This window comes from Pseudocercospora fijiensis, assembly GCF_000340215.1.
Source record: "Pseudocercospora fijiensis CIRAD86 unplaced genomic scaffold MYCFIscaffold_10, whole genome shotgun sequence".
In the NCBI taxonomy this organism is placed as follows: Eukaryota; Fungi; Ascomycota; class Dothideomycetes; order Mycosphaerellales; family Mycosphaerellaceae; genus Pseudocercospora; species Pseudocercospora fijiensis.
Window position 1 is genome coordinate 3,714,017 of NW_006921541.1, and position 26,739 is coordinate 3,740,755.

The 26,739-nt window shown below is 50.5% G+C and overlaps 9 protein-coding genes across 9 annotated transcripts; 5 read left to right on the forward strand and 4 right to left on the reverse strand.

Moving 5' to 3' along the window:
- Positions 1-6,597: 6,597 nt before the first annotated feature.
- On the forward strand, positions 6,598-9,998 carry MYCFIDRAFT_158097 (uncharacterized protein). The gene is made up of 2 exons (XM_007933682.1): positions 6,598-7,033; positions 7,090-9,998. Exons 1-2 carry the CDS (start codon positions 6,858-6,860, stop codon positions 9,506-9,508), a joined length of 2,595 nt encoding a protein of 864 aa, XP_007931873.1. The 5' UTR covers positions 6,598-6,857; the 3' UTR covers positions 9,509-9,998.
- A 560-nt stretch (positions 9,999-10,558) lies between these two features.
- MYCFIDRAFT_65755 (uncharacterized protein) lies at positions 10,559-12,285 on the forward strand (the record flags this gene model as incomplete). Its single annotated transcript, XM_007933157.1, has 3 exons — positions 10,559-10,652; positions 10,706-11,022; positions 11,077-12,285. 3 exons carry the CDS (start codon positions 10,559-10,561, stop codon positions 12,283-12,285), a joined length of 1,620 nt encoding a protein of 539 aa, XP_007931348.1.
- Positions 12,286-12,807: 522 nt separating this feature from the next.
- MYCFIDRAFT_5734 (glycoside hydrolase family 43 protein) lies at positions 12,808-13,707 on the reverse strand (the record flags this gene model as incomplete). Its single annotated transcript, XM_007933007.1, has 1 exon — positions 12,808-13,707. A coding segment is annotated over one exon (900 nt), but the record flags the coding sequence as incomplete, so codon positions are not given.
- An 804-nt stretch (positions 13,708-14,511) lies between these two features.
- MYCFIDRAFT_179641 (uncharacterized protein) lies at positions 14,512-16,929 on the reverse strand (the record flags this gene model as incomplete). Its single annotated transcript, XM_007933683.1, has 23 exons — positions 14,512-14,635; positions 14,661-14,673; positions 14,712-14,739; positions 14,786-14,839; positions 14,892-14,951; positions 15,013-15,093; positions 15,119-15,208; positions 15,246-15,261; positions 15,289-15,311; positions 15,357-15,363; positions 15,498-15,509; positions 15,535-15,579; positions 15,618-15,828; positions 15,855-15,885; positions 15,911-15,919; positions 15,951-15,966; positions 15,992-16,180; positions 16,210-16,323; positions 16,355-16,366; positions 16,401-16,554; positions 16,585-16,615; positions 16,651-16,732; positions 16,763-16,929. 23 exons carry the CDS (start codon positions 16,927-16,929, stop codon positions 14,512-14,514), a joined length of 1,569 nt encoding a protein of 522 aa, XP_007931874.1.
- A 58-nt stretch (positions 16,930-16,987) lies between these two features.
- MYCFIDRAFT_72685 (uncharacterized protein) lies at positions 16,988-18,127 on the forward strand (the record flags this gene model as incomplete). The annotated part of the gene is made up of 3 exons (XM_007933165.1): positions 16,988-17,096; positions 17,157-17,168; positions 17,227-18,127. The coding sequence occupies 3 exons, from the start codon at positions 16,988-16,990 to the stop codon at positions 18,033-18,035; spliced, it is 930 nt and encodes a 309-aa protein (XP_007931356.1). The 3' UTR covers positions 18,036-18,127.
- A 391-nt stretch (positions 18,128-18,518) lies between these two features.
- On the forward strand, positions 18,519-19,964 carry MYCFIDRAFT_97797 (uncharacterized protein; the record flags this gene model as incomplete). Its single annotated transcript, XM_007933684.1, has 2 exons — positions 18,519-18,818; positions 19,044-19,964. Coding segments are annotated over 2 exons (1,221 nt in total), but the record flags the coding sequence as incomplete, so codon positions are not given.
- A 157-nt stretch (positions 19,965-20,121) lies between these two features.
- On the reverse strand, positions 20,122-22,324 carry MYCFIDRAFT_217008 (uncharacterized protein; the record flags this gene model as incomplete). The annotated part of the gene is made up of 5 exons (XM_007933685.1): positions 20,122-21,881; positions 21,948-21,972; positions 22,104-22,107; positions 22,206-22,221; positions 22,291-22,324. 5 exons carry the CDS (start codon positions 22,322-22,324, stop codon positions 20,122-20,124), a joined length of 1,839 nt encoding a protein of 612 aa, XP_007931876.1.
- A 1,051-nt stretch (positions 22,325-23,375) lies between these two features.
- MYCFIDRAFT_46754 (uncharacterized protein) lies at positions 23,376-24,061 on the reverse strand (the record flags this gene model as incomplete). Its single annotated transcript, XM_007933105.1, has 2 exons — positions 23,376-23,594; positions 23,657-24,061. 2 exons carry the CDS (start codon positions 24,059-24,061, stop codon positions 23,376-23,378), a joined length of 624 nt encoding a protein of 207 aa, XP_007931296.1.
- Positions 24,062-25,303: 1,242 nt separating this feature from the next.
- MYCFIDRAFT_212659 (uncharacterized protein) lies at positions 25,304-26,290 on the forward strand. The gene is made up of 2 exons (XM_007933686.1): positions 25,304-25,977; positions 26,037-26,290. The coding sequence occupies exon 1, from the start codon at positions 25,429-25,431 to the stop codon at positions 25,975-25,977; it is 549 nt and encodes a 182-aa protein (XP_007931877.1). The 5' UTR covers positions 25,304-25,428; the 3' UTR covers positions 26,037-26,290.
- Positions 26,291-26,739: the final 449 nt, after the last annotated feature.

The window sequence follows — 26,739 nt, forward strand, 5'->3', positions numbered from 1 at the left end:
TACTCTCGCGCAATATAGAGCCTGCCTTTAGTACTATATACGGATGCGATATTACTATATACCTAGTAGAGAGCTCTACTACTAGGGGCCCCTCTCGATATAAGGTAGTACCTTTATAGTAATACTATACTAAGTAATAGAAAGATAAGACGCAGCCGACTACGCTAGGTAAGGCAAAGTAGAACGGCTTTAGCGAATAGAATAGCTTAGATAGAGACGATAACGACGATAACCTACCTAAGCCTCGTCGTAAGCGCCTACCCGTAGTATCCCTAGATATTAGCTAGAAGGTACGCGATATAGTTATAGCTTTAGGCGCACGTTAGCGCGCGGCAAGCTATGCCTTTACGGTAGCTATAGTAGCAATTATTAACGCCGTACGTAAGGACGACTTAGCTATAGACCGCCTTGTTTAGGTTAACGATACGGTACGCTAGACCTATACCGTCTTAAACCCGATATAAGAACTTAGCTTTACGAAACGCACCTATAAGGACGATACTACGTAATAGCAATATAAGGGCTTCCTAGTAGAGTATACTAATTCCCTAATAGGCTCTAACCTACGTAGCTCGCTTATAGCAATGTTTTATCGAGTATAGACTATAAATAAGGGCGATATAGAAGAGGGCGCTTAACTACCTTTTATCGGATAGAACGCTACGTCGTAGCTATTACGCGAGGCAACCCCCGACGTAGGTACTAGAGACGCTAGTCTATTACGCCGAGAGGAAGTTCTAGAAGAGACAGTTATAGACTTCGAGATTCTAGAAGAGCCTACGCGCGTTACGACTATCGAGATCCTAACCGCTATACCGACGAGCGCCTAAATCGCTATACCGATAAGCGTACGCACTCCGATAGATAAGAAGGTTCGTCGAGGCGCCGCTAATATAGACGAGGATACCTACCTATAGCGCTCCGGAATACTATACTCCGACGTCGAGCAATAGCTTAAGTCTAGCTACTAGGCCGATACTACGGTACTAATCTATAACGTATTAGGCTTTATTACGATCGATTATATACCGCCTACGGGCACGCAACTCTTAGACGTTAAACTTAGTAATATATTTTAAATAATCGACGACGCTACAATTACCTTAAAGGAGCTCGGCACCTAGTATACCTGCTTAGTAGAGGCGTACGGCTTCCTGCGTACTAAACGCAAGCTAATCGGCCCTCTATACCTATACTATATAGCAAGCACTAACGGTAAGTATAAGATCGCCTTAATCTATAGCCGATATATCCTTATAGGTAGTATAGTCTTCTAGCGTAAGGTAGCGCACTAAGTCTAGCTTACCTCTATCGATAACGCCCTAGATTAGGCGATAATCTCGCAGGTCCTAATAGATATCCCCGGCGAGACGGAGCTGCTAACAGCCGCGCGCGACTAGTAGAAGCGATAGAAGAAATACCGTAAGGACCTAGTATACCTACTCTACGGCAAGTAGCTAAAGACTATTACGGCCGGTTAGCTAACCTTTAAGGAAGACTAGGTAGAGTAGCCGACAGAGATTAATATCGTCGCGGTACTAGACTACGTCTTAGAGAACATAAAAGCAGCCCTTAATCGTAAGGCAGCCGCCGGCATTATAGACGTAGCCCTCGACTATTTCCTTTATACTACGTACCTCTAACTATAAATAGGCCGTATACTACGAAAGGATCGAGACTAGACGCTAAGATCGGCCTATAAGAAGAATACGACGCTACGCCTAAACGATATCCTATACGACTATAATAAGGAAGACAACTACCTAATCTCCCTCTATCGAGGACTAGGACTAAAAGGCATCGCTAGACGTTACGAAGCGCTTATACCCTAATAGTAGGCCGATCTATACTTGTATATGCTAGACGAGCTCGCTACTATAGTAAAAGCTAAGATATACGTTAGTACCGTAGCGATAGACGAGCCCGGCTAGCCGCTATAGAAGACGCGCGCTCTACTAGCTTAGGTACCGGCACCGTAGGTACTAGTACCGCAACTACCGACGCTAGGTTAGTTATGCCGTAAGTCTAAGTACGTAGCTATACCCGACGACAAGCTCGCCTTACTAGTAAAGCTATCTACTCTATAAGTGCTAAGCGAGCCTAAGGCCCTCTTGCCGCTAAAAATTGCTACCTAGCGCCTAGCTACGCGCGCGTCCGCGCGCGCTATTATAGTAGGCCCTTCCGATAGTCTAGCTATACGCGCATCTACGCGTACGTCTACGCGTACCCTAAACTCTCTAGCTACGCGTACGCTAACTAAGCGTAAGGCAGCCGACGGCGATTCGTCTATAAAGAAAAAAATATAGAAACTATAGAGCTTTACGGAAGGTAAGGCAACTAAGGCTAAGGCTACTAGCTCTAAGACGGAACTAGAATTAATTAACTCTAATAAGTAAGACTATAGCTAGTAGACGCGACATAATACGAATATAAGTATATATAGTACGAATACGAGGAAAACGGGAAAAAGTAGAAGAAGTATATAAGAAGGGGCTCGGCTATCGAAGCTCGGCTATTGTAGTACGCTAGCTTTCGTCCTATTAGACGGAGGTGCTATTACGGCAGGCATAGCACGCTAGGCCTAGTACATACTTCGGCAGCACCGTAGATACTTACGTAATACTATACTATTGCCTAACTACTAATCGTCCCTTATATAATATTAGTAGAGATCGGCTATATCGTATAGCTTCCTTACTAAATCCTAAAGGGTTACGAGTCCGCCGCGAGCAGGCGCGAGAGCACTATAGAGCGATTATTATACCCGGCCCTAGTTACGCAATATTAATAGATGCTTACTATAAATTCGAGCATTAGGGGATATAGATCTACGTAGCGATTAATATTTACTTGCGTTATATTGTCTAGATCTATATAGGCATTACTAGCTAGATAGCTATCTCTATACTAGCTTAATACCTTATAACGATCCGGAATAGTAGTATAATACTATAGATTATTCGATTAGACTATAGGGTAGAAACGATTCTAGCCGCGGACGCTTACTATAAGACTCGCCTTACGACTCGTAGTAACCCGGAATAAGAACAACCGCTCGCCTTCGAGGACTGCTTTAAATACAGTACGAGTAAAATAAACTAGCGGATTAAGGTATAGTAGCGTTAGTAAGCACTTATACTAAATAGCTAGAGGGTGTTACGGTAGGTATAGCACGCCGGGCCTAGTACATACTTCGGCAGCACCGTAGATACTTACGTAATACTATACTATTACCTAACTACTAATCGTCCCTTATATAACAATTAGTAGCTTCGCACTATTAGTACGCTAGCTTTCGTCCTATTAGACGGGGGTACTATTACGGTAGGCATAGCACGCCGGGCCTAGTATATACTTCGGTAGCACCGTAGATACTTACGTAATACTATACTATTGCCTAACTACTAATCGTCCCTCGTGTAATAAAGGGGCTATTTCTACGAGTTACTACGCGAGTTACTATATAATACTAAACTGCTAGCGGATCGGATTGCCTTCCTTGTAATCTATATACTAATTATACGTTATAAAGTCCTCGAATTTGTTTACCTCTAGAATAGCTATCGTATCCGGAAGTAGGCTAATCGACTATACGTTATACTAGGTATTCCGTATATTCTATACTATTATCTAGAGCTTAGTAGGCATTCTTATTAAGGTATTCCTATACCTAACAGTATACTTAATAATATAGAGCAAGACCTTTAAGGATTCGGTATATATTAGATTCTATAGTATAGACTCGCTATAGACTCGCTAATAGACTCGCTAATTCCTAGATCTTAAAGCCTACTTGCCCGAGGCTACGCTTTCTTAGTATAAGATAGCATTATAGATTTATAGCTTCTCGTATCTAGTAAGTAGTAGCGAGAATAGCGATAATGTAGAGCGCCTTTACCGCTCTACCTACTTGCTTCTTCGAGAGCTAGCTAGGGAGCATATAGCTATAGGGTTAGAGCTAGAACTAATAGAGTTAGATAAGCTATTAGTAGTACGTAGTTAGTTAGCGGCGGCTCGGAATTAGGAAGCTAGGTTAATTAAGTTTATAAATAATATATACTAATCTCCGATCTATAAGCCGGCCGCGAGTATATAGCGAGTCGCTTTTTCTAGTTCGATTTTATCTATAACCTTCTTAAACCTCTACTATTTCTACCTCTATTTATCTAACAATACCTACTAATTAGGGTACCTATTGTACTAAATTAGGCGTCGACTATATAAAGATATATAGTAAATACTAATACTATTTACAATGCGGCCTTCTTAATCCCGATCTACTAACCGAGTAATTTGTTTGCGAGCAATTAGTAGCCGCCGCTACGAGTAGCTCCGCGAGTACGGTACGAGGCTTTAATACGTTCCCCTCTATACCTAAGGCGGCTAATACTATACGCAATGCTACTAGTTAGTATTACAAGCTAGCAACTCGAATACTACTAAATGCTAGATCTCGGAGCCTCTCGCAACGTCTACTAATACCTACTTTAGCTTTAGCTTTATTAGACCTAAAAGTATAGGAATACCGTTGCCGCTATTTGATCTATACTTAGTATATAGAAGTTAAGCTTACGAGTACAACTAAGACATAGTTCTATTGTAAACCCGCCCTCTATACTACTATTACGGATACCTAGTCTAACTAAGAATTCCTTAAAGCCGATATAACATTTATAGACTAGATTATAGACCGGATTGACGCCTACGAGCTACTAGATAGTAGTATTAATCGGACCTAGGACTATTTTAACTACTTCCTCTATATAGACTTTAATAAATTAACTAATTAACTAGAGAAGCTAGTAAGTAAGGCGCTTCGATTACTTAGATAGGCTTTAACGGTCTATAAACTAGTAACAAAGTTATTATTAGTCTACGAGATTAAGCTCTATATCTAGACTAAGCAGGAGAAGCAATAATAATAATAAAAGCGGAAACATCGGTTAAGTACTATTACTACGAGTACTAGTGCGAGTAATATAGCGAGTTAGTAAAAGGTAGTTAATAGCATTAAGATTAAGAAAGAAAAGCTATAGACTAAGAAGGTTATCGATACGAATTAGCTGCCTAAGATAATTAACTTAAGCGGCGATGCTACCGCGAGTATACCGCGAGGCACGCCTATTCCGAAAGAGTCGAGCGAATCGAAGGATTAGCAACCTACTAATAGATAGGCTAATAGCGGCGGATAGGCTAATAGCGGCGGACAAGCTAATAGCGGCGGATAGGCTAATAGACAGGCTAATAGATAGGCTAATAGACAGGCTAATAGACAGGCTAAGAATACAAAGCGTAGTTAACGACTAAAGAAGAAGAGATAGAATAGTAGACTCGTAGTAGACTCGCTATAGACTCGCTCCTTAAATATTATCTACTAGTAGCTCGCGATCGCTATTTAGCTATAGCTCCTTCTATATCGTATATACATCCTTAGACTTAATAATAGCCTTATTCTTAAGCTATTTAAACTACGAGAGGCAATATCCTTCTAACTTATCGAACCTAGCTTCTAATACCTTAATCTTTGCCTCTAGTTTAGTATTCTTTGCCTCTACGGCCTCGACTCGCGCCTATATCGCGGCTAGCTCGCTATTTCTATCGTCTTTTTTAACCTTTTCTATACTAGCCGTATAGCTAGACTTGCCCTTATACTTATAATAAGCGTAGATACACTCGCCCTTAGTATTAAGTATACGATACTTAAAGTTATTAGAGCGTATATAGTAGTAGTATAGCGCTAGTATAAGCTTACTAGAGTCCGTTTCTATAATAATTCTAATAGCCTTATATTTCTATAGTCTATTTAATACTACTTTCTTTTTATCCGGTATCGCTATCTAATCGAGCAGCTCTTACTATATCTACGCGCTATAGTACTAGAAATCGTAGGTATTTATAGTCGTAGGGCGTCGAAGTCTAGAGCGAGTTAGTAGCGAGTCTATAGCGATACGCCTTGCGACTTACGATAAATATTCTCCTCCTTCTACTAGTAAGTACGCTACTAAAGCTAAAGCTAAAGCTAATACTAATGCTAAAGCTGATGCTGCTAAAGCTACGCTAAGAATAAGGTCGCGCGGAATACTAGTTATAGCGGCTACTACTATCGCTATCGGTATTAGTATCGATAGAAGAAGAATATTATAAGACAAGGCGCGGAAGTGTAGCGAGTCTAAGTGAGGTTTATCGCGATAATAGGCATAGTAAGGTTAGTAAGGAAGGTACAGGAAGAATAGGAAGCGACAATAGGCTAAAGTAAAGCCATTGAGCCTCTAGTATGTATGGAGCTCCGTTACTAGGACTTGTTCACCTCTAGTGGTAGTTCTTTTCCGCAAGGGCGTTCAGGAGTCATCTTCTCCAATTCAATAATCGTAGTGGATTACTAGCAGCGCCTGGAATATCTACCACATACACTCGATCCATCTCCTTCGTTGAGATCATCGAATGTGTTGTTGTTGCTGAAGTGACTTTTGCTTGGGCGAGCGACGAATTCTGGCCACTTTGCGGATAACTGCCGAAGCTTGCGCCAAACAGTAGTGAACCACGCGCGAGGGAGGACACAAACTTCCACCAAAGACTTTGCAAACATGTATTACTTTTCTCGAGACAGCCACCGTGAGTATTGCAGCAAATAGCAGCTGCGTCTTGCGACTGGCGTGCGGTGAGCGGTGAGCGGTGAGCGGTGAGCGGTGTGCGACGGTTTTCGGGAATTGCTGTCCCTTGGGCAGCCTCAGGCAGCGGCACGGGATTCGCAGGTTGCGCGTGTCTGCCAGCCAAATCCGAACTTCTCTGCGCCGACGCCAACACCAGCAAAGCGCGACCCCGGGCTGGCCAGCAGATCACTACGCGCAACGCACAGTATGGCAGCGGCAGCAGTCAACGGCCATCCTCACACCACACCCTCCGCCGACCACCAGCAAATCGCCGCCCACGACCACAAGCGCAAACGCGACGACCCTACTACCACCACCGGGACAGGCACATCAGAGGCACGAATCAAACAGGCACAGCTGGATATTCTCCAAGTCCTGCAGACGTTCGTATACCGTATCCCCCAAAATTATCCCAAGCACAACCACTGACACATCACAGCCACGACACTACCCCATCCTTTCTGCAACATCCCTTGACACCTGGGAAAGCCTCATCCGAGGAGCCATCACAAAAGAAAGCCCGACTATCAGACTCGAGCGGTGATAATGCCACCATACAGACAAAGCTTAGCAATACGCGCTACACCTCCCTCCAACAGCTAAAGGCCGATGCCAGCACCGTCAGCGAAGACCTCACTGTCTCAATTAGGAGCAAGGCGAGCGAGCGAAATTCTGGGAATGCCGGCAGACCAACTGTGGAAGAGCTGAAACAGATTCATCGCATACATTCACTGGAAAATTTGATCAAGGAGACTGTCGATCGGGAAGCACAGTACATCGAGGCGAAACGGGCAGAAGATGTCAAGCCTAAGAAGGAGGATAGCGGCTTGTCAGATGCGCAGGAGGCTGATACCAAATCAGGCCTGGCTAATGCCCGCGCTGGTACGGTGTTGACCTTGTTCGGCAATGCACCAACCCCGAAGCAGTTGTTCTCGTCTATGCAGAATGCGCGCAATGTCAGCCAGCAGACCTTCGTCAAGTCGGAGCTGCCTGTCGACGAGATGCCGCTACCGCCGGGCTTGACCGCGACCAAAGTCATGTCTGCTCCCGCCGACCAGACCAAGAAGGGACCCACCTTCGACCAAGCATTCGCTCCACCATACAGTCTCGCTGCACTACAACCGCCAAAAGCGCACAAGCGATCATCGACGCGAGACAATTCTCTCGCCTGGGAGTTCAAAGATCCCATTCAGCGGAACAAGAAAGGTGGCTACACGGTCCAGCCATTGACCGTCAGCACGTGGCTTGATTATGGCGGTTTGGATGGTGAAGAGCCAGTTTCACCACGTGAGAGGCGGAAGCAACGCGATCGCGCGTTGAGCACAAGCGGCGAGACTGCAGAGACACCGGACAAGGAGCTGTCTGTGGAAGCATTGAAGAGGCAAGAAGAGGCATTATTCCGCAAAGCCTTCTCCAGCTTCGCGCCAAGTCGCGACGATTCCAACGCTGTTGTGCCCGAAGAGGTCAAGGATCTGGTCTGGTGGCATAAGGTCGGCAACAAGCGGTTCAACGACACATTCGCAATTGACCCGGCGCTGCTGGACGAGACTTCCACATCTGACCCACCTATGGAGACGATTGAAGATGAGTTCAAGGAGGAGGATTTCGGCAAGGTTATAGAAGATCTCGACGAGCTCGAGAAGACCGCGGTCGCCCCAGATCCAGAGCCCGTCACCATGAAGACGGATGTAGAACAAGTCTTGCGCGAGGTCTCAGAATTGCTGGAAACGCTCGCCTCACATCAACGCATCCGCAACTCTACGCTTCCCACCTCGAACGGAGCTGCACGCACACCCATGAGTCCTGCGCCTCTCACGGCTGCCAAGATTGGGAAGCCTGACGAGCCGTCCGATGAAGAGATCTCCACGTACAACAACTTGCGGCGAGAGCTGGCATACCTCATCTTGAAGCTGCCCCCTTATGCTGTCGCCAAACTGGATGGAGACCAGCTATCAGATCTCGGCGTTAGCAAGCTGCTTACATTCCAGTCTCAAGATGTCAAGGGAACTCTGGAGGAAGACCAGGTTACGAGATCTGCCAAAGCACAAGCTCAAGCCACAGCTAACAGCATCGCCAACCTAGCTCGTCCAAACTCATCTGCCGGACAGCATTACAATACCACTGCACAGCGAACACCGGCAATAGGGCAGGCAGCAAATACACGGTATGGTCAGCAGTACGGACAGCGCACACCTGCACCTGCCACATCTCTACAACGACAAACGAGCAACCAATCGTACGCCACTCCGACGGCCGCTCCGAGACCATCATATCTCTCGCAAAACCAATACACCCGCCCAGGCGCCGCCCCACCTTCCTATCATCAACCACAGCAGTATCACCAGCAGCGGCCTCCGCAGCAAGGCGGCTACCTCTACAACCAACAATATCAGCAAACTCCAGTCCAGCAGCGTCCCAACTATCCGTCGCAAAACAATCAGCAGTATCAGCAATACCAGCAGCGCTCTCACACTGCAGCCGCCAATGCGGTCGGATACCAGACTAACAGTCCAGCGCAACAGCAGTATTATCAGAATCGGACAGCATCGCCATCCAAGCCAGGTTATCCCACTCCGATGCATCAGCAACCCACGCCCCAGACAGGTGTACAGAGACCAATCGCTCAAGCTCCTCCTCAACCACAACAGCCTGGGTCTGGTAGAGCAACGCCGGTCCTGGGAGTAAACTATCCCAGTCAACCGCACACCCCAGTCAATGGATTTGCCCCACCTCCAAGACAGCCACAGCCAGGACTTGCTCCCAGACCTTCCAGTAGCACGCCTCAACCGAGCCCTTACCAAGCACCACCTGGACAGATGCAGCAACCTGCGGCAATTCAGGCAAATGGACAATCGTGAGTCGGTCCCAACCAAACCAATGTAGTGGTAGTGGTAGAGGGCGGAGAGATGGCCGGCAGTCAGGCGGGAGCGAGGATGGGTGATCAAGTTTGTAGGTTCTGATTTGTTGACTGTTGCCCAGGCCGTCTCAAGATACAACACGTAATGATACAAGTTCAAACGATTCGTCATCTCTTGGGTGCGGGCAATGCGGTAAAGTTTTCAGATACCGTGAGTGGTTTAAGAAGCACGTTCAGGCCTGTAAGGGGTAGCATTCAGATATCGGCCGCCTACTCGCGTCACCTCATCAGAGCGGGCACTGCTGGGAGTTGTGTCCAAGCTTGGAGGAAGCTAAGTACCATGCAAATCGGAGGGCATCTCCTCACTTCCGACCCATGATGAATGCGAGCGATGCGGCGAGACTGTTCGAAGCATTCGCGATATCAATCCACATGTCGCTGCTAACCTAAGTGTTTGGAGCAAAGCCAAAAGCAGCCTTTCCAGCCCCCCGTCGAGTGTTTCCTGCAGGACTTGTTGTCTCGCCCGACATTGTACTTTTCGCGCAGTTGGATTTGATGGGCACATGAAGTCTTGCAGAGTTCACAAAGCAGATGGTCCAAGTCTAGGACTGCTAGTTCCTGTAGGAAGTTGTTCTTTGACATTGAGAGGCACTGGTCGAGGAGGGATGCCTGGTTATGTGTGAAGGCGGTGGATTGTCGCCGAGTTGGAGGAGATCAGTATAAGCACTCCTGGATTATCCTGCTATTGTTATAGTAGACTTGTTCACAATATTGGTGCCTCTAGAGACAGGTTGAAATACAGTTGTCGATGCGATGAAGTCTCTCCTACCTGAGTTCCATACAACGGCGGCCGGGCGCTGAACAACCCCTCAAACCACGCCTGCGCCTGCTGAACAAGCGAAACGGGCTGATACTCCGCTGACTGATATAGGACCCTGATCAACAGCTCTTACAAAGGTCGCCTCCGCCTGGCCGCTCCGAACTCGTACTCCTCAACTCATCTTCTTTTCTCTCGTGTCCGACTCTGCGAACGACCCAGCGCATTGGCAAGATGCAGAACTACATCCTCATCCCTCTGCTGGGAGTAGCGCTTCTCACCCTCTACAAGATTCTCAATATCATTGTCACCAGAGTCCAGAATGCCTGTAGGTCTCCACCTTCAGCACGAATGCCGCAATCAATTACTGACTCTTCGCAGCGAGATCACGCCAGCTTGGATGCCAGGACCCACCAATGTTTCCCAACTGCGGCTTTCTGGGTCTCAAACATGTCAAGCTGCTCCAGGCCGCCGATGAGAAGAACATGTTTCCTGACTTTCTGGAAGAAAGACAGGATATCATGAACAAGGAAACTGGTCGAGTCTGCTCTACATTCACGTCGTATCAGCTTGGTCAGACTATCTACTTCACAAGCGACCCCGAGAATATCAAAGCGATACTGGCCACACAGTTTGCCGATTTCGATCTTGGCCCCATTCGACATGCCATTATGGGCGAGGTTCTCGGCGAAGGCATTGTAAGTCAGGTATTGACGCTTGCTCGGAGTGCGTCCTGACTTGGGCACTATTAGTTCGTACAAGATGGTAAGCCGTGGGAGCATAGCCGGGCAATGCTGAGACCAAACTTCGCTCGAGAGCAGATCTCAGACCTCGACATGGAAGAACGTCACGTACAGAACCTTTTCGCTGCGCTGCCCGCACAAGAAGATGGCTGGACCGCTTTCACAAACATCCAGCAACTCTTCTTCCGTTTGACTATGGATGCTTCGACCGAACTGCTCTTCGGCGAGTCGGTGGACAGCCAGATTTCTGAGAACCCGCATATCACCAAGAACAAGTCTGCTGCAAAGAGACACGACGAAGCCGCATTTGCCATCAATTTCGACCAGGCACAACTCCACATGGCCAAGAAGTTCCGCCTCGTGAACTTTCACTGGCTGCATAACCCGAAAGAATACCAAGTCAACAACAAAGTAGTCAACGACTTTGTCAAGTACTACGTCGACCTCGCCCTCCAGCAACCTAGCAACGAAAAGCAAGCCGAAGAAGGCGCTCATCACGGTAAAGAAAAATTCATCTTCCTCGAAGCCCTCGCCAAAGAGACCCGCGACCCCGACGAACTCCGCGGCCAACTCTTGAACATCCTCCTCGCGGGTCGCGACACCACCGCCTCCCTCCTCTCCTGGCTCTTCCACCTCCTCCTCCGCAACCCCCATGTCTTCTCAACCCTCCGCTCCACGATCATCACCACCTTCGGCCCCTACCACTCCCCCACAGCCCCCATAACCTTCTCCACCCTCAAATCCTGCCAATACCTCCAATCCACCCTCTCCGAAGTCCTCCGCCTGCGAACCATCGTCCCCGGAAACAGTCGCACCGCAAACAAACCCACCACCCTCCCCCGCGGCGGCGGCCCCGACGGCACATCCCCCATCTTCATCCCCGCCGGCTCCCCAATCGACTACAGCGTGCACGTCATGCATCGCAGAAAAGATCTCTGGGGTGAGGACGCGCTGGAATTCAAGCCTGAACGGTTCTCGGGCAGGAAAAGTGGGTGGGAGTTTTTGCCTTTTAATGGCGGGCCGAGGATTTGTTTGGGGCAGCAGTTTGCACTTACCGAGGCGGGGTATGTGGTTGTGAGGGTTTTGCAGAGGTTTGAGGGGATTGAGGGGATTGAGGGGGAGGAGGAGGAGGGAGCGGTGCAGACGGATTTGGGGTTGACGAGTTGTCCGAAGAGGGAGGTTAGGTTGAGGTTGAGGGTTGCGAGGGAGTATGTATGATTCGAAAGCGCGAGGAATCTTGTGTCCTGTTTCTAATCGCAAAATCTATGTTATCTACGAGTTATCCTCCGAAGAGAGCGGTGACGTTGAGAGGGAATGATGTGATGTGATGATGTGTAGTAGTATATGATGTATGTATCGCTCGTCCACTATGTGTGCTGTTTTCTCCCACTAATGCCAGACGTTGCGTGTTTCTTCATGCTGTCATCTTCGTTTCCATATGCCAATCGCAAAATGGGTATCTTCTTTCAATCATCAAAACTCGCTGAACGCTGCAGTAAATCCGCTAAGAAAAAAAAATCGAAATCTTGGACGTCTCATCTCATCTCATCGCCCTCTCTTGTGATGGCGATGGTGCTTGCGCGCTTTCCATTCCTTTGGGAAGACGAGCTTCACTTTGTTTCCAGAGAACTCGAGGGTAGTGGTGTACATCTTCCGCACTCGTCCAATCAGCTTGTTGGCCGAGCGTGCATGGAAGGCCATGCGGTATCCACCCTGGTCGTCTGAGGCGATGCCGACTGAGCCTGGTGCCTCGAGACCATACATGCCCGTGCTGAGCAACGTCTCATTGGCACGGACGTATGGACCCGTGACTTTGTCGGCGACGGCGTATTTGACGGAATATGATGACGATCGCGTGCATCCGGACGAGAAGAATAGGAAGTACTTGCCCTGGCGCGTGCGGACGAGTGCTGGTGCTTCGACGAGTGGGCCATCTGCATCCGTGCGGTCGAGAATCTGGGTGAGAGTGCCGTCGACCGCGGTCACTCCATCGGCCTGCATCTTCTGAATCATGATCGGGGTGGGGGTTTGAGGATCGAAAGTGTTGCCGCATACTCCGCCACGACCGATGTTGTTGCCGTCGACTTTCCATGTGACCCAGATGGACCCGTCCACGTCACGGATCGCTTCTGGATCGATGGCGCCGCCCTCTTTGATGGGGCATGCGAGGGGCTCATCGAGCGGCTCGTAGGGACCGTTAGGGTCGAAGCCGTCAGAGACTGCTGCTCCCACACAGTGCGGTTGTGGATGTGTCGGACGGCCATCGTTCTTCGCATATGGATACTCGCCGGTCCAGGTGGCAGAATAGTACATGACGTACTTGCCATCGTCTCGCTTGATCAGTGCCGGTGCCCAGGTGCTGGAAAGCGGCTTGGCTTCGTTGGCAGGGTGCTTCGTTCTGCGCTGTGCCCATGCGCCAGTTGTCGGCAGAGGCTGCTGTGTGAGATTGACCAGAGTCCACTTGATGAAGTCGGTCGATGTGGCCATCTGCACATTCGCTTGGCCAAAGGCAATCGAGTTCGCCGCGGCGTCTGCGCCTTCCAAGGACAACACTCCGGCGGCATTGTTGGTGGCGACGGCATGCCATGTGTCGTTCGCGTAGAACAGAGCTGGGTCCGGGAAGTTACCCTCGATGGCCAGTCTGATCGGCTTCGCATGGAGGACTACCGGGAGGTCGGGGGCGGCATGTGCTCGATGTTGGCCGATGGTGAACACAACAGCTGCTGCGATGATGCCGAACAGCATCGCAGCGACTGCGGCGGCAGAGGTGAGGAAACCTCTAGATGCGAATGAGAAGCGTCGGTCGGCGTTGTTGCGAGTCTTCTCTGGATCTGCTGTTGGATCAATTGGCTTGGTGAAATGACGTTGAAAGAACGATAGTCGAGGTGGTTGTGGAGGCGATTGTGGCGAAGAGATTATTAGTGCTGAGTCTTGGACCATGCTGATTGCTTCAGGTGGTGCCCTTGAAGAGCTCGTGCCATGCCCACTTCGCGCCAAGTCTGCTTGTGACAACGAAAGCTGATGCATGTGATGCGATGGCGTAGGCGGTGAAGGCGTGCTAAAGGTCGAGTCGGCGATGCATCGCTCTGGTGAAGCGGAGGAATGTGTCTCAAAAACGCCCCAATGTGTTGCCATGGTCGCAACTTCTGCTTGCATTCCCGTTCTCCCAGGCTACCACGACTTGATTTCTAGTTTCTAGCCAGCATTCGCCCCACTTCTTCTCATCTCCATTAGGGGAGAGGCTTCGCGCGGTAGCAGGTATGAAATTGGATTACGAAGTCAATAATCGCGTTTGCGTTTTGAAGAAAGCTTGTAGCAGTATACGGAAATCGAGGGCAGGGTAGGGTAGGACAGGGTAGGGTAGGGTAGGGTAGGGGCAGCGGTATAAGCAAGTAGAAGAAGGCCAAAACGATGGGTAGGAGGGTAGAGAAGGAGGCAGGCAGCCTACCTGTAGCGCGGGTTATGGGGAGAAGTGGTAGGAGGATGAAGGGGGAGGATGCGCGTACCTGTACATATCCTCAGCAGCGCCAGTCTTTCAGCAGGCGCAGGCTCGCAGGCAGATGGCTGTCTGACAACATGCATGCATGGCCTACGAGAAGCCCGTTCCTGAGCAGCGTTGTCTCGAGAAGGGCAAGCTTTCGCACCGATTGGGTAATTTGGGCCTTGATCGTGCTACCAGCATCTGGCCGGCTTGTAACTTTATAGCCTCCGCCTTCACATGCTTGTCAACGGAAGCGCGGGACCGTGTCTTTCTTTCGCTCACACTGCCTGACTCAGGCTGAGCTGCAGTATAGCATAATAATAAGTTAATGTGGCAGTGGCACGGAGACGCAAGGCAGCCTAGGCCAGACCAGGCGTGGTGACTGGAACGCTGCGGTCAGAGTCTACTATTCAGGTCCGAGTCTACGGCCCTTTCAAGCCACCGCCTCCTCGATTTAGTGTCACTAAGAGCGATGACATGGCGTCGGCGGCCCTCGCGGTGTTATCGATCAATGTCTTATAGCGAGAATAGCAGCGAACTGGGCCCTTGAATCTGCATAGCCGCTACCACTAGCACGGTCACGGTCACGCTTGCTGTGCTACAATCAATAATCCTCATGGCAGTCGTGTTCCATATCACGGTAACGTTAGGTGCCTCTGCCTATTGACAGGTGTCTCGCTATGCGGATCGCTTCAACTCCTTCGACCCCTGCCCTGATAAGCTACCACCACAATAATGACGAGGCCAAGACGCCCAAGACGCCCTACAACGGTACAACCGTTACCATCCGGCTGCTTATTTCAACCACATTCTCCCTCATATCAATTCAGGTGTCCTGCTACTAGTTGAGCGTCGTTCGGTCCTATACTATCTGTCCTTAGGCGTCCGCTTCCCTCCCTGAGCATCCCTCGCTCGCTGCTAATTCGCTCTATACGCCCTGTACCATTACCCCATGAGATTGCTACACGCATAAATGTCGGACGCACCAGAATGCGTGGGACGTGTCGACGCCGCGTGCGGCTAATGAGATCCTGCATCACAAAGAGATAGTTGCTAGGCGCATATCAACCAGCGGGATGCCTTATTGTGGGCTGTAACACTGAGCAGCGTTGCACAAGAGCTATGGAATTGGATGTACGCTATACAGCCGAAATGTAGGGCTAACTGGTCGCAAAAAGCGGTTGACGACCTCTTGCTAGTTATAGCAAGGGGGAGCAGGGTGATGAGGAAGATTTTCTTTGATGGTATAAGATCGGTACGCAAACAGTGCGAGCACAAAGCTGTAGATCAGCTCAATGCAACGCACTCAATAATATCTTCTTGTCCTTGTCAAGCGTCTGCGAAAGAAGTTCCCAGATTCACCTGTGTTGCCTGACATGGACGACTTCTGCTACATCCTCACATACTCCCTGGCCCTCCTGGCACTGCAGACCGTTCGCACACTGGATACTAAAGACTCCAGAGCAGCGTTCACGGCTGCCTACAAAATTTACAGCAATGTTGTCGTCAACGACCGGACAAGACTCGTCACCCGGAATGCTTGACTTACGAATAATCAATAGCAACTTGGCCCGCCATTGAGCGTTTGGGTCTCGCCCATGACGGCTCGCAACTTTGTCGTGTCGTGCGTAACTGAAGCTGACACCGGGTTATTATTATACGAAGGGGTGAGATCCTGCGGTCCGGAGATCAGGAAAGAAGTCACCTCGTGTTCATCATTGCTACAGAATTCATGGGTATCATAGAATATCCAACTCCTCACTTCATCTGTCTCCCTATAACGTCCCATCCATCCTAATTCGACACCTTACTAGGAACCTAACACACAAACAAAAATCAGCATTTCCTCTACTCTACTCCCCCTGGGTATGATACCTTCTTGCCAGTCTTCTTCTCAAACAAGCCTCGAAGCTTATCGGTGAACTTCTCGTTCTTCTCACGATACTTGTTCGTGTCGACGGGATGGCCGGTCGACTGTCCGATTTTTTTCTCAATGGAGTCGACGGCTTGGGGAGGAGTGGGTTGTTAGTTTTGACTGATGATAAGGACGAGGACGAGGACAGGTACCTTTGTCGAGGTAGTCTTCTTTTGGTTGGGCTGACATGATGGGTTGTTCTATGGGTGAGGGTTGGAAGGTGAGGGGAGATGGGATTTGGTGATACTATGTGCATGCTTATTGTACATCTATGTGCATGCTTTTTCATCTTATCGCACGACGTCATAAGGTCGAGGTCGCTGTCACCGCCTCCGCTGTGTTTCTCGTCTGGATTGGAGTTTGCGCACGGTGGCTTCAGGGTCTCGGCTGCTTTAGCCGGAAGCAGTTTCCGAAGCCAATGGCGTAAGCACGCAATTTCGTAGGGAAGAACGACGACGACTGTCATTGTTCTTGCGTGGACACATTATTATTGAGTCGCTCGTCGCCAGGGTCATTCGGTCGCGATGGCCGAGTCCGAGTCAGTGGAGGAGGCGGGCGAGACGGGCGGTGCCGGAAAGGTAGCCAAGGATTTGTTCGCGGGCGCGGTCGGTGGGATTGCGCAGGTGCTCATTGGTAAGAGTCTTGGTGGCACTCGCAGCGATGAGTGAATGACTGGCTGACCATCATCGCTAGGCCAGCCCTTCGGTAAGCACCACTGTGCCCGGCTGTCCACCCAAAATGCCTAATGCCTAATGCCCAGCAGATATCGTCAAGGTCCGACTTCAAACCACCACCGAATACCAGGGCGCGCTGGATTGCGCCACCCGAATCCTCAAAAACGAAGGTGCAACTGCCTTCTACAAGGGCACGCTGACTCCCTTGATCGGCATTGGTGCTTGTGTGTCCGTCCAATTCGCCGCCTTCAACTATGCCAAACGAGCTTTCGAGGCCCAAAATGCATCCAAGCTCAACAAGTCTCCGGCAACTCTGGACGCCGAGCCACACCCGCTGAGCTATGGTCAATACTATGCCGCCGGCGCTTTTGCTGGTCTCACCAACACCCTCCTCTCTGCCCCCATCGAGCACGTCCGTATCCGTCTGCAGACTCAGCCTCACGGTGCAGGTCGATTGTATAACGGACCTCTGGACTGCATACGAAAGCTTGGAGGAGCTGGCCTCTACCGCGGCACTTCCGTCACACTGTTGCGAGAAGCACAAGCATATGGCTTCTGGTTCTTGACCTTCGAGTACCTCATGAACCAAGATGTGAAGCGCAACAACTACTTGCGAAAGGAAGTCGCCACATGGAAAGTCGCTCTCTACGGCGGTCTCGCGGGAGAAATGCTTTGGATCGCATCATATCCCTTCGACGTGATCAAGTCGAAGATGCAGACGGATGCTTTCGGGGAGAAGCAGAGGTATAAGTCGATGCGTGATTGCTTTGCCCACACTTTCAGGCACGACGGCGCGCTTGGGTTTTGGAGAGGTCTTGGGCCGACGTTGCTGCGTGCTATGCCAGTCAGCGCCGGTACCTTTGCTACTGTGGAATTCACTCTGCGACTTATCAGCTGAAGAAGCAGCGCAGAAAGTCGCATGTGACATCTAGGCGGCGCCGATGACGGTGGCCCAGAAGAAGAACATGAAAGCTCGAAATTCAAGACCTCATCCCATCGCTCAGCGTCTTCCCTTCACGTCAAGCTGACCGTACAGTCGGTGCTTGATTACATCCCTGCTGCAGATCTGCTGCGTGAGCTGAAGGATTCTGCTTGGCGCTAACACTCGACAGCGAGCTGGTGGGGTTGTAGCTAACACTCCAGGGCGATAATAATAGCGATAATCATGACGACTCTCATAGAAGGCAACAGCGCTTCCGGAAATGCTCGACAGCACAATGGCAACGTCTACAACACCTACCACAGTCACTATACTATTAGTCAACGAGAACATGACGAGAGACACGCAAGGCGGAACCATTCTCTTTTGGAAGCCGCAGCTGAAGGGCAAACAAAAAGGCTTCGACGCCTTTTGGAACTCGGTGCAGATGCAGAGCATGCGGACTCAGAAGGCATGACGGCCCTCCATCACGCTGCCCTAAGTGGATTTGAAGACACGGTTGAGGCATTACTGGACCACGACGTCAACATCAACGCTTGGAGTGAAACTTTCGGAACACCTCTGTGTCTGGCCTCGATCAAGTGTCGCGAGAACATAGTCCAAATGTTGCTCCAACACCGTGCAAAGGCTGACGCTCTCGGCGGCTGTCTAGGGTCTGCTCTTCATGCGGTCTGTGCAAGCGGAGACGTCAAAATTGCCGAATTATTGCTTCAAGCTGGGGTTGAAGTCAATACAAGGAGAGTGGTTCAATGGAGCGTTGTCAGCGACTTGAAGCTCTATGGCGCGCTGACTGATCGTCAGTACAAGTTCGCGAACTGCCAACCCTTGCACGTCGCTGCTCGCTACGGCCACCAAGAGCTCGCAATGTTTCTCATTGGTTCTGGGGCTGATAGGAATGCTCGGTACAGCTGGTGGGATGGCGTCGATCGCACCATAAGTTTCGAGGAATGTGTGCCGGAAAAGAAGAGTGACAGGCAGACAGCTCTACTTGCAGCTTCTTCCGCTGGTGATGCAGAAACAGTCCTGATGCTCGTAACAGCAGGTGTGTATCTTGAAGCCACGGACAAATTTGGCGGAACTGCCCTTTCACATGCCGCATATTTTGGTACTGTGGCCACCATACCTCCTCTGCTGGATGCGGGGGCCAATCTGAATCATCAGAACATAGATGGAGCAAGCCCTGCTGCTCTTGCTGCTCAGCTTGGCAACATGGCTGCACTGCAGTTGCTTCGGGAAAGAGGAGCACTGCTAGAGCAGAAGAGTAGATTTGGACGTACGGTGCTGGCTCTAGCTGCCGAACAAGGACAGCTTGACGCGGTCTTACACTTGATCGAGCAGAAAGCTAAACTGGACAGCCCGGGCATCGATGGCAGAACGGCATTATCGCAAACTGTGAGGTTCAATCACGTAGCGGTAGCAGAGGCACTTTTGAAAGCGGGCGCGAACATTGAGAACCAAGACGAACACGGTCGTACGCCTCTCGCGGCTGCAGCTGCGGCTGGCGCTCTGCAGTGCGTAGAGCTTCTGATCGACTACCGAGCCGCTCTAAACACACAAGACGGATACGGGGCAACATCGTTGATCCTAGCCGTGGAGAATGGCCAACCAGACATTGTCGGACAGCTCTTGCGAGCAGCAGCAGATGTTCGAGCTCGAGACAAATTTGGAAGAACGGCTTTGGCTTATGCTGCGCGTCGTGGCGACATTGCTTCGCTCGATAAGCTTCTTCGATATGACAGCACGGTGGAGATTTCTTGCAATGAAGGACTGACCCCGCTTGCCTATGCAGTCTCCTTCAACCATCACCATGTTGTCCAGCGACTTCTGGAGAATGGCGCTCAAATCTGGACTGGAGATGGTCGCGGCTCAAGTATTTTAGACTATGCTCGAGAAAGCGGCTGCAATGCTGAAACGATCAGAATACTGGAAGAATATCATAGCTCGAGGAAGGAAGAACAGACAGTTCCTGGAGCCGAAAGAAGTGAAGAAAGTCAGGGCTTCTGGAATTGGCTTACAGGCCGATCATAAGTGCCATCTCGCCTCCTCAGACCGACTTCATCTTCTGCTTCGCCAGCCACTCGTCAGCAACCCCTCTGTAATCCGCCGTGGTATATGGCACAAACGCCTCCCTAAACCACCGCAGAGGACCCCACCCTGGCTTTCTCGTCGGGGTCAAGCCCAGATCTTTCAACAAAACATCATGATACGGCACAGCATCCCACATCATATCAACCCACCGCTGCCCAAAACCATAAGGATGTCTCCTCCAGCTCCACCGCTGGTACAATGCAGCAGAATAGTAGACTTCGTCCATACCCAAATCTCGCTGCGGATCGATACTCAGCTTGTCGTTCAGATACGCATAAATCCAAAGTCCCGCCAATTCGTCCGTGATGGCATGCGATACGTTGTTGGGTTGAGAAAACGCCAAACTTCGATCGCCTCGCGCTGCGAGTCCGGGGGGAGCGATACAGCGGTACAGGCGTTGAGGCTCGTATTTTTCCTGTTTGCCGCTCAGAGCGTCGAGGGGGTTGGCTTTCCGCTCTTCGTGCGCGACGGGCGGGTACTTTCTATTCCTCAGCATGGGAAAGCGACGGAAGATTTCGGCATCGGCTTTGCGATCGTACGCTTCCCAGAGTTGTTTTTCTTCTGGGCTGTAATTTTGGCTTGGAACTCCGAACTCTGCATGCATGCTCTCGGGCTTCAGGTCGAATTTCGGCCGCCAGTCCCAACCTGAGCTTGCGATGAAAGCGTCGGACCGAAGTTCGGTGCCGTTTTTGAGATGGATCTTGTGGTCGGACATGTGCGAAATGTCTTCTCGGTGCACTTTCACTTGTCCCGACGCGATGTAGTCGAGGATGTTAGTGGGATAGTTGAGCGTGGAGAAGCTCGTAGCGATATCGAACAGTTCGCAATCGGGTTTCACCTTCTCGAGGCTGGGATGAGCGTTGAACCCACTTTGCTCCAACATGTCCTTTTGCACTGTCTTCCAGAACCCAGCCACGATTTTCCGACCAACCCTCGTGCTATGCAGGATCCATCTCCACCACCCACTCCCATCCAACCCCCCAAACACACTCGGTGAAAACCAGTCAATAAACCGCGTGGTAACCAACCGTTCCGCCCAGATCGTCCCAAATATCGGTAAAACCATCGTCACATTGAGAATCCACGTCGACCCATGCCCGGATTTCGCAATCACCCAATCCACCTCCTTCCCCCGCGAAGCAAACGCATACACACTGTCCCACGCAAACTTCGACCCTCCATACACCGTCACCCGTTCCACCTTCCCCTCCTCCACCAACTCCGGAACTTCTCGCGCCAAACTCCCCGCGTGGAGATGCGGCGCTCCATACGAATCTTGACCGCGTACTGTCATTTTCAACGGTTTGGACGTCAACCCCACGGCTATAATCAATTTCTCCGTGAAAACCTCATATTTTCCCCCCGCAGTACTACTACTCTCCACACTCACCCTCCACCCGCCTTGCCCTTTTTCCACCGCCGTCACTCGCGTCTCTAACCGCAAACACCTCACCAACCCAAACTTTTCCGCGTAATCGCAAAAATACTGATGCATCGCCGCCCCCGTCGGGTGCGCGCCGGGTGGGATTCCATACTTGTCCGAAAAGGGAAAATCCGGGAGTTCGAAGGTTCCGCGATGGTTGTTGGTGCGTAGGGCCGGGTAGATGTTTTCTTGGGACCAGACGCCGCCTAGCGTTTTGTGGTCGTCGAGGATGAGGAGGGAGGTGTTTGGGGAGCAGTGGAGGTAGGATTTTGCGGATGAGAGGCCGCAGATTCCTGCAGTAGTGGGTTAGTTGATGATGTATTCTACTAGGGGGGAAGGTTTTGGGGCGCCGCGCGTACCGGCTCCTATTACGATTACTTCGTACTGTTCATTGTTGTTGTGATTATTAGATGCAGACATGGTTTTGGAAGTTTTGTTTGATTGATGATGAGATTTGACATGATGAGGATGATGAAGAGCTGGTTGTTATTATTATATAAGTTGTGTATGCTTACCGTACTGTTGTACCGTGCAATCCGTTGCCCGGGCTCTGTGGAAAGTCAAATCTGGGTGCTGCGTGGCAGATCCTTGAAAATGCTGCCTCATCTCCCGCTTACTGTAAGCCCGGATGAGCTGCGACACGGTGTCACGGTCTGGACTACTCGGGAGGAGGAGGACAAGTGATGGAAACAACAAGCTTACTGCCTGCATTATTCTCGAGGGAGGGCCGAGGCATGGCTTTGGGATGACAAAGAGAGCGGAATACCCAGCGCAACCTTATGTGATTGGAATGCAGTCTTTGTTGCGAGGCCAAAATTCGGGTGGAACGCGTAGAATTCGACTGGTCGTCGTATGTTGGACTTGGTAGGTGTATCGGTGTGTAGGTAGGGCATTTTGTGAGTAGGTGTATCTGTATATGTGTGTAGGGCGCTGCGGTATGTAGTAGAGAAGGAGTGCGAGGCGGGCTGTTCCGCTTTCTTTGTCATCACGGAGGCATACCGCGATCGCTTGGACTCCAGGCGCATGGATTACTCGGAATGTGTAGCTGATGCGCAACATGTGTATGCCAAACAAACACAATCTATTATTGCCATGATGACAAGGACAAGCTGTTTCCAGTGATAAGAGCGACCTGAAGACGCGCCAAGCACGGAAGACGGACGAACCATTATCCTGCAACACACCGTTCGTTCGACTACATACAGTCTCGCATCTCGAAACCATTCCCGAAGACCTCAGACCGACCATCCTATGCCATCGCACACTGGGGACTCCACGTGAGATGCGGATCGACGGAAGAAAGAGATATGTGACTGCCAGTGGCGAAGATAACATACATGACTGCATTCTGCGCGCTGGAAAAGGAAAGCTTGATGGTGGTAGACAACAGCTATGGCAGTGCTATGCCATGCCACTCGGGCTTTGCTCTCCCATTTATACGTGTAAGCATGCTTCACTTCCTTTGCTCTTGTTGAAATCTACAAATAGAGTCCTGCAATCACTGCCAAAGCAACGACAGCCACGGAGGCTTTTCCTGCGCTCTGGACTGCTGCACCTGTATAAGGTGTTGGTGTAAACGTTCCAGTAGTGGTGTTACTTCCTCCGTAGCTTGGTGCTGAAGCTTCCGGGGCCGCACTCGAAGATGGAGCGCTTGACGATGGAGTCGTCGGAGTCTCCGCTGTTCACCACATTAGCTCAGGCTGAGCACTGAATTACTGGCATGGACTGCTCACCTGGTGCTGATGTTGAGCTGTTACCTGCTAAACATGTCAGTTCAGCTCTTTTCCTTAGATGGCGGCCATCATCTTACCACTTTCCAGTGCTGGGGCAGGAGCCGGCGCTGCGGCTGGAGCTGGAGATGAGCTTGCCGAAACACTTCCAGACGAAGGGCCACCAGCGTCTTTGAATTCCGCGATAGCGCTGGCCAAACTGTCCTGGACTGGTTTGACGAGTCCTGTCGCAACCGCAGCAAGTGTTGGGGGGACTTTCGCAAGCACGGCGCTCACCTGCAAGCCGAAGGTCATGGTCAGCAGGTGTCTGAGGCAGTGACCTTGTCAATGTGACTCACAAAGTCATTCTGTGCCGCATCGGACTCGGTGAGCTTCCGATACACATCTTGGGCGATACCCGCGGAAATGATCGCGCTCTTCATGCCAGTGAGGTCCGTAACCGCTTGCTGGACAGCCTTTGCCAAATCCTGGACGGGAGATGCAAGACCAAGCGCATCTTCCTGAGAGATATCACCGGAAGCTTTGGCATCAGTGGCACCTTGGGAAAGCGCGCTATAGATAGCGTCCAGCTTGCTCTTCAAGTTCTCGGCGTCGGCGTTGCCGCTAAAGCTAGTGACGGTCGTGTCAGCGTCCTTCACGGCGTTAGTCACCGCTTGGACATCTTTCACTATCACGGCAGCGTCTCGTGTCTCAATAGTGGCTGCCAAGGCGCCAAAGGCGAAGCATAGGAGCGAGAACTTCATAATCATTCGCTTGCTCAAATCGAACCGACGGAGCTTGGGGAAGAGTTACGCTTTGAAGCTACTGAGGAGAGACGCGCGCGCCTACAAATATTCTGACATGACTGCCTGGCTACCTTTCGACGTTTGCTGAATCGAATAGTCGCGTTGTTCGGAAGAACATGCATCAATCCCTGCAAGGTACGCACATCCATTCGTACCCGAACCTGCAGTGGCTCTGTCTCGCCCTGGCATGTCCTGATTTTGGTCTTTGTCGGAAGGCGGAGAATATCTGAGATGCATTTGGATGCGTCACCCGAGCATCTCTCGCCTGCTCTCTGGTGGAATCACGAGGTTGGCTCCGACGAACTCATCGGTGAAGCTTGCCGGTGGTGCTACCGGACGTAAGTGGTGGCCCAATACAGTACTGCAGCACCTCATGCGAACAACCCACATAAATGCCCAAGGCACTCAATCATGCGTCATCTCTGCCATGAGATCTTTCTTTGCACACTGGGCATACCGGTATGGTATGGTGGTGATGAATAATACTGCGACCCGAGAATACTTCATCCGAAGTGCTGTATCGGGAAAAGGACACTCTCGCGTCATGTTGTCGGTAGATCCGGCTCAGCATGCCTTTTATTACTGGTGTATTCGCGCCCATGCCTGCTTTAAGCTTTTCTCAAGGTTCTCCGCGTACTTACGGCGAACGCATGATGAGAGTGCGTCTACCCGCAACCCGGTGGATCAATCAATGGGTCTCAGTGGTTGCTTAATACGATCCAGCAACCGATTCTTCCACCGACTCGTCTACTTCACGTTCCGGTGGAAACACGATGGGGTTGCTACGTGCCATTTGATCTATGGGTAGTCCAAGCGCGGTCTGCCTGTCTTGGGAGGTACAGCCGTCTACTAGAAATGCGGTTTAAAGACAGTCATCGCTGGATTAGTTGACCTGTCTACACGTCCTTCTTTGCCGACCGGTATGTCTACCTTCGAACGCGGTGGATTATTATAATAATAAGAACTTCCAGTCCACCAGCGAGCGAGTAGACGCAACCCAACTCCCGCGTGCATGTAAACTCATCGGGCGTCATCCCTGTTACGCGAAATTGGAAAAATGCCCCGTGCGCAGTTGGATTCGACATTGCAATTATGGATGGATGGGAGGACCGAGGGCGAAGACTTGCGGTCACGGGGCTTCCTTACTACTAAGTTCCTATCCAGCAAGCCTGTGAAACAACCCTTTTCCTGACGTTTGCGCACGACTCACCATCTACCTACAGGTTCTATAGTCCCTCCTGACTACATACCCGACGATCCAGGCAGCGCCGACTCGATTTATTCCCTCGCAGAATCACCAATCGCCTTCTCTCGGCCGACAGACAATGCAGCTCCTCCTGGTCGTCGCGCTGGTCAATTGCTTCACAGCTGTTTCTGGTCAAGCAGCGAAGATTGTTCCAGCACTACAGCTCGTGCAGTCGCACGTCAGATATGTGAACCAACGCGTGGTGGCTTTCAATGGCAATCCTTCCACTGGCACTTTGGACGCTGTCAACATCAACCAAGCTGCCGACGACCTCGGACATGCTGTGGAATATGCAACGCGCGTTGCACAGGCTTCTTCGCAGCTGAGCGCGCAGGACTCAGAAGCCGTCTCCGCTGCCGTCATCTCCTTGCGACCCGACGTCGAAGGCTTGCTGAAGAACATCGCTGCCAAAAGACCGGCTTTTGACCGAGTCGTCATTGGCCTCTTCAGCGTCAGCAAGCAAGTTCAAACCACCCTCACGGATGAAAAGGCTTTGACCATCGCCCTTGGAAACGCCATTGCTTCCAAACTTTCCGGCGCATACAGAGAGGCTGCACCTCTACTGCTGAACGAGTTCAGCATGGCATTTGACGCAGCAATCGGAGCATATGTCACTCAGAGCGAATAGGTCAGACCTGCGAAGCAATACGGATATCATGGGGACATCTGGACTGACGATTTCGGCAGCGCGCTCCTGCGATGGCCGCTTTGGAACAAAGCATGGATTTGGACCGAGGCTGCAATTATTATGAATAGAATCCCAACTGAGACGAAGCTTTGTGGCTATTATTTCGGCTCGGTGCCTCCCCGTGCAACACCCACCCCTGCGAAGATTCAAACTCCAGCATCTTTCTCTTCTCCATCGCTGTAGTAGCCAGCACTTGCAGATGTTGTATGTACAGTACTACCTCCCGAATTTGTCACAAACTCTTTACATCCGGACTCAGCAGTCTTTAACTTATGCCTTCTTCAGATCCAACGCGAGAGCCGAGCTTTCCCACGGCATGAAATGAGCTGGTTCCCGAGACTTGGGTGCAAGATACCAGGGTGTTGTGGTGTGCTGATCCGATCATTGGTATAGGGATGCTGGGAGATACGAATCTTTCATTTTACGGCCGAATGTCTAAATTGAGTTTCTTGCGTGACAGACCTGTGTCCTAGTCTGTTACGATAAAGTTTGTGTACGGTAAAATTTGTATAGTATATATATAATAATAAGGCAATTGCGGTATACTAGCGCTGTTTCTATTAACGATTATTAGGACGACCGAGAGATCTCTACGACGCTAATTCTCTATAGGGTCTCTAGAATAGTCGTTAAAGGCTCCCTTAATAGGACCCTACTAGTAGCTCTATATCGACGAGTAGGATCAGTTATAAGAGATATATA

Coding starts and splice junctions, on each gene's coding strand:
- MYCFIDRAFT_158097 (XM_007933682.1), top strand. CDS start 6,858: ATGGCAGCGGCAGCAGTCAACGGCCATCCTCACACCACACCCTCCGCC. Junction 7,034..7,089: donor ATTCTCCAAGTCCTGCAGAC/GTTCGTATACCG, acceptor GACACATCACAG/CCACGACACTACCCCATCCT.
- MYCFIDRAFT_212659 (XM_007933686.1), top strand. CDS start 25,429: ATGCAGCTCCTCCTGGTCGTCGCGCTGGTCAATTGCTTCACAGCTGTT.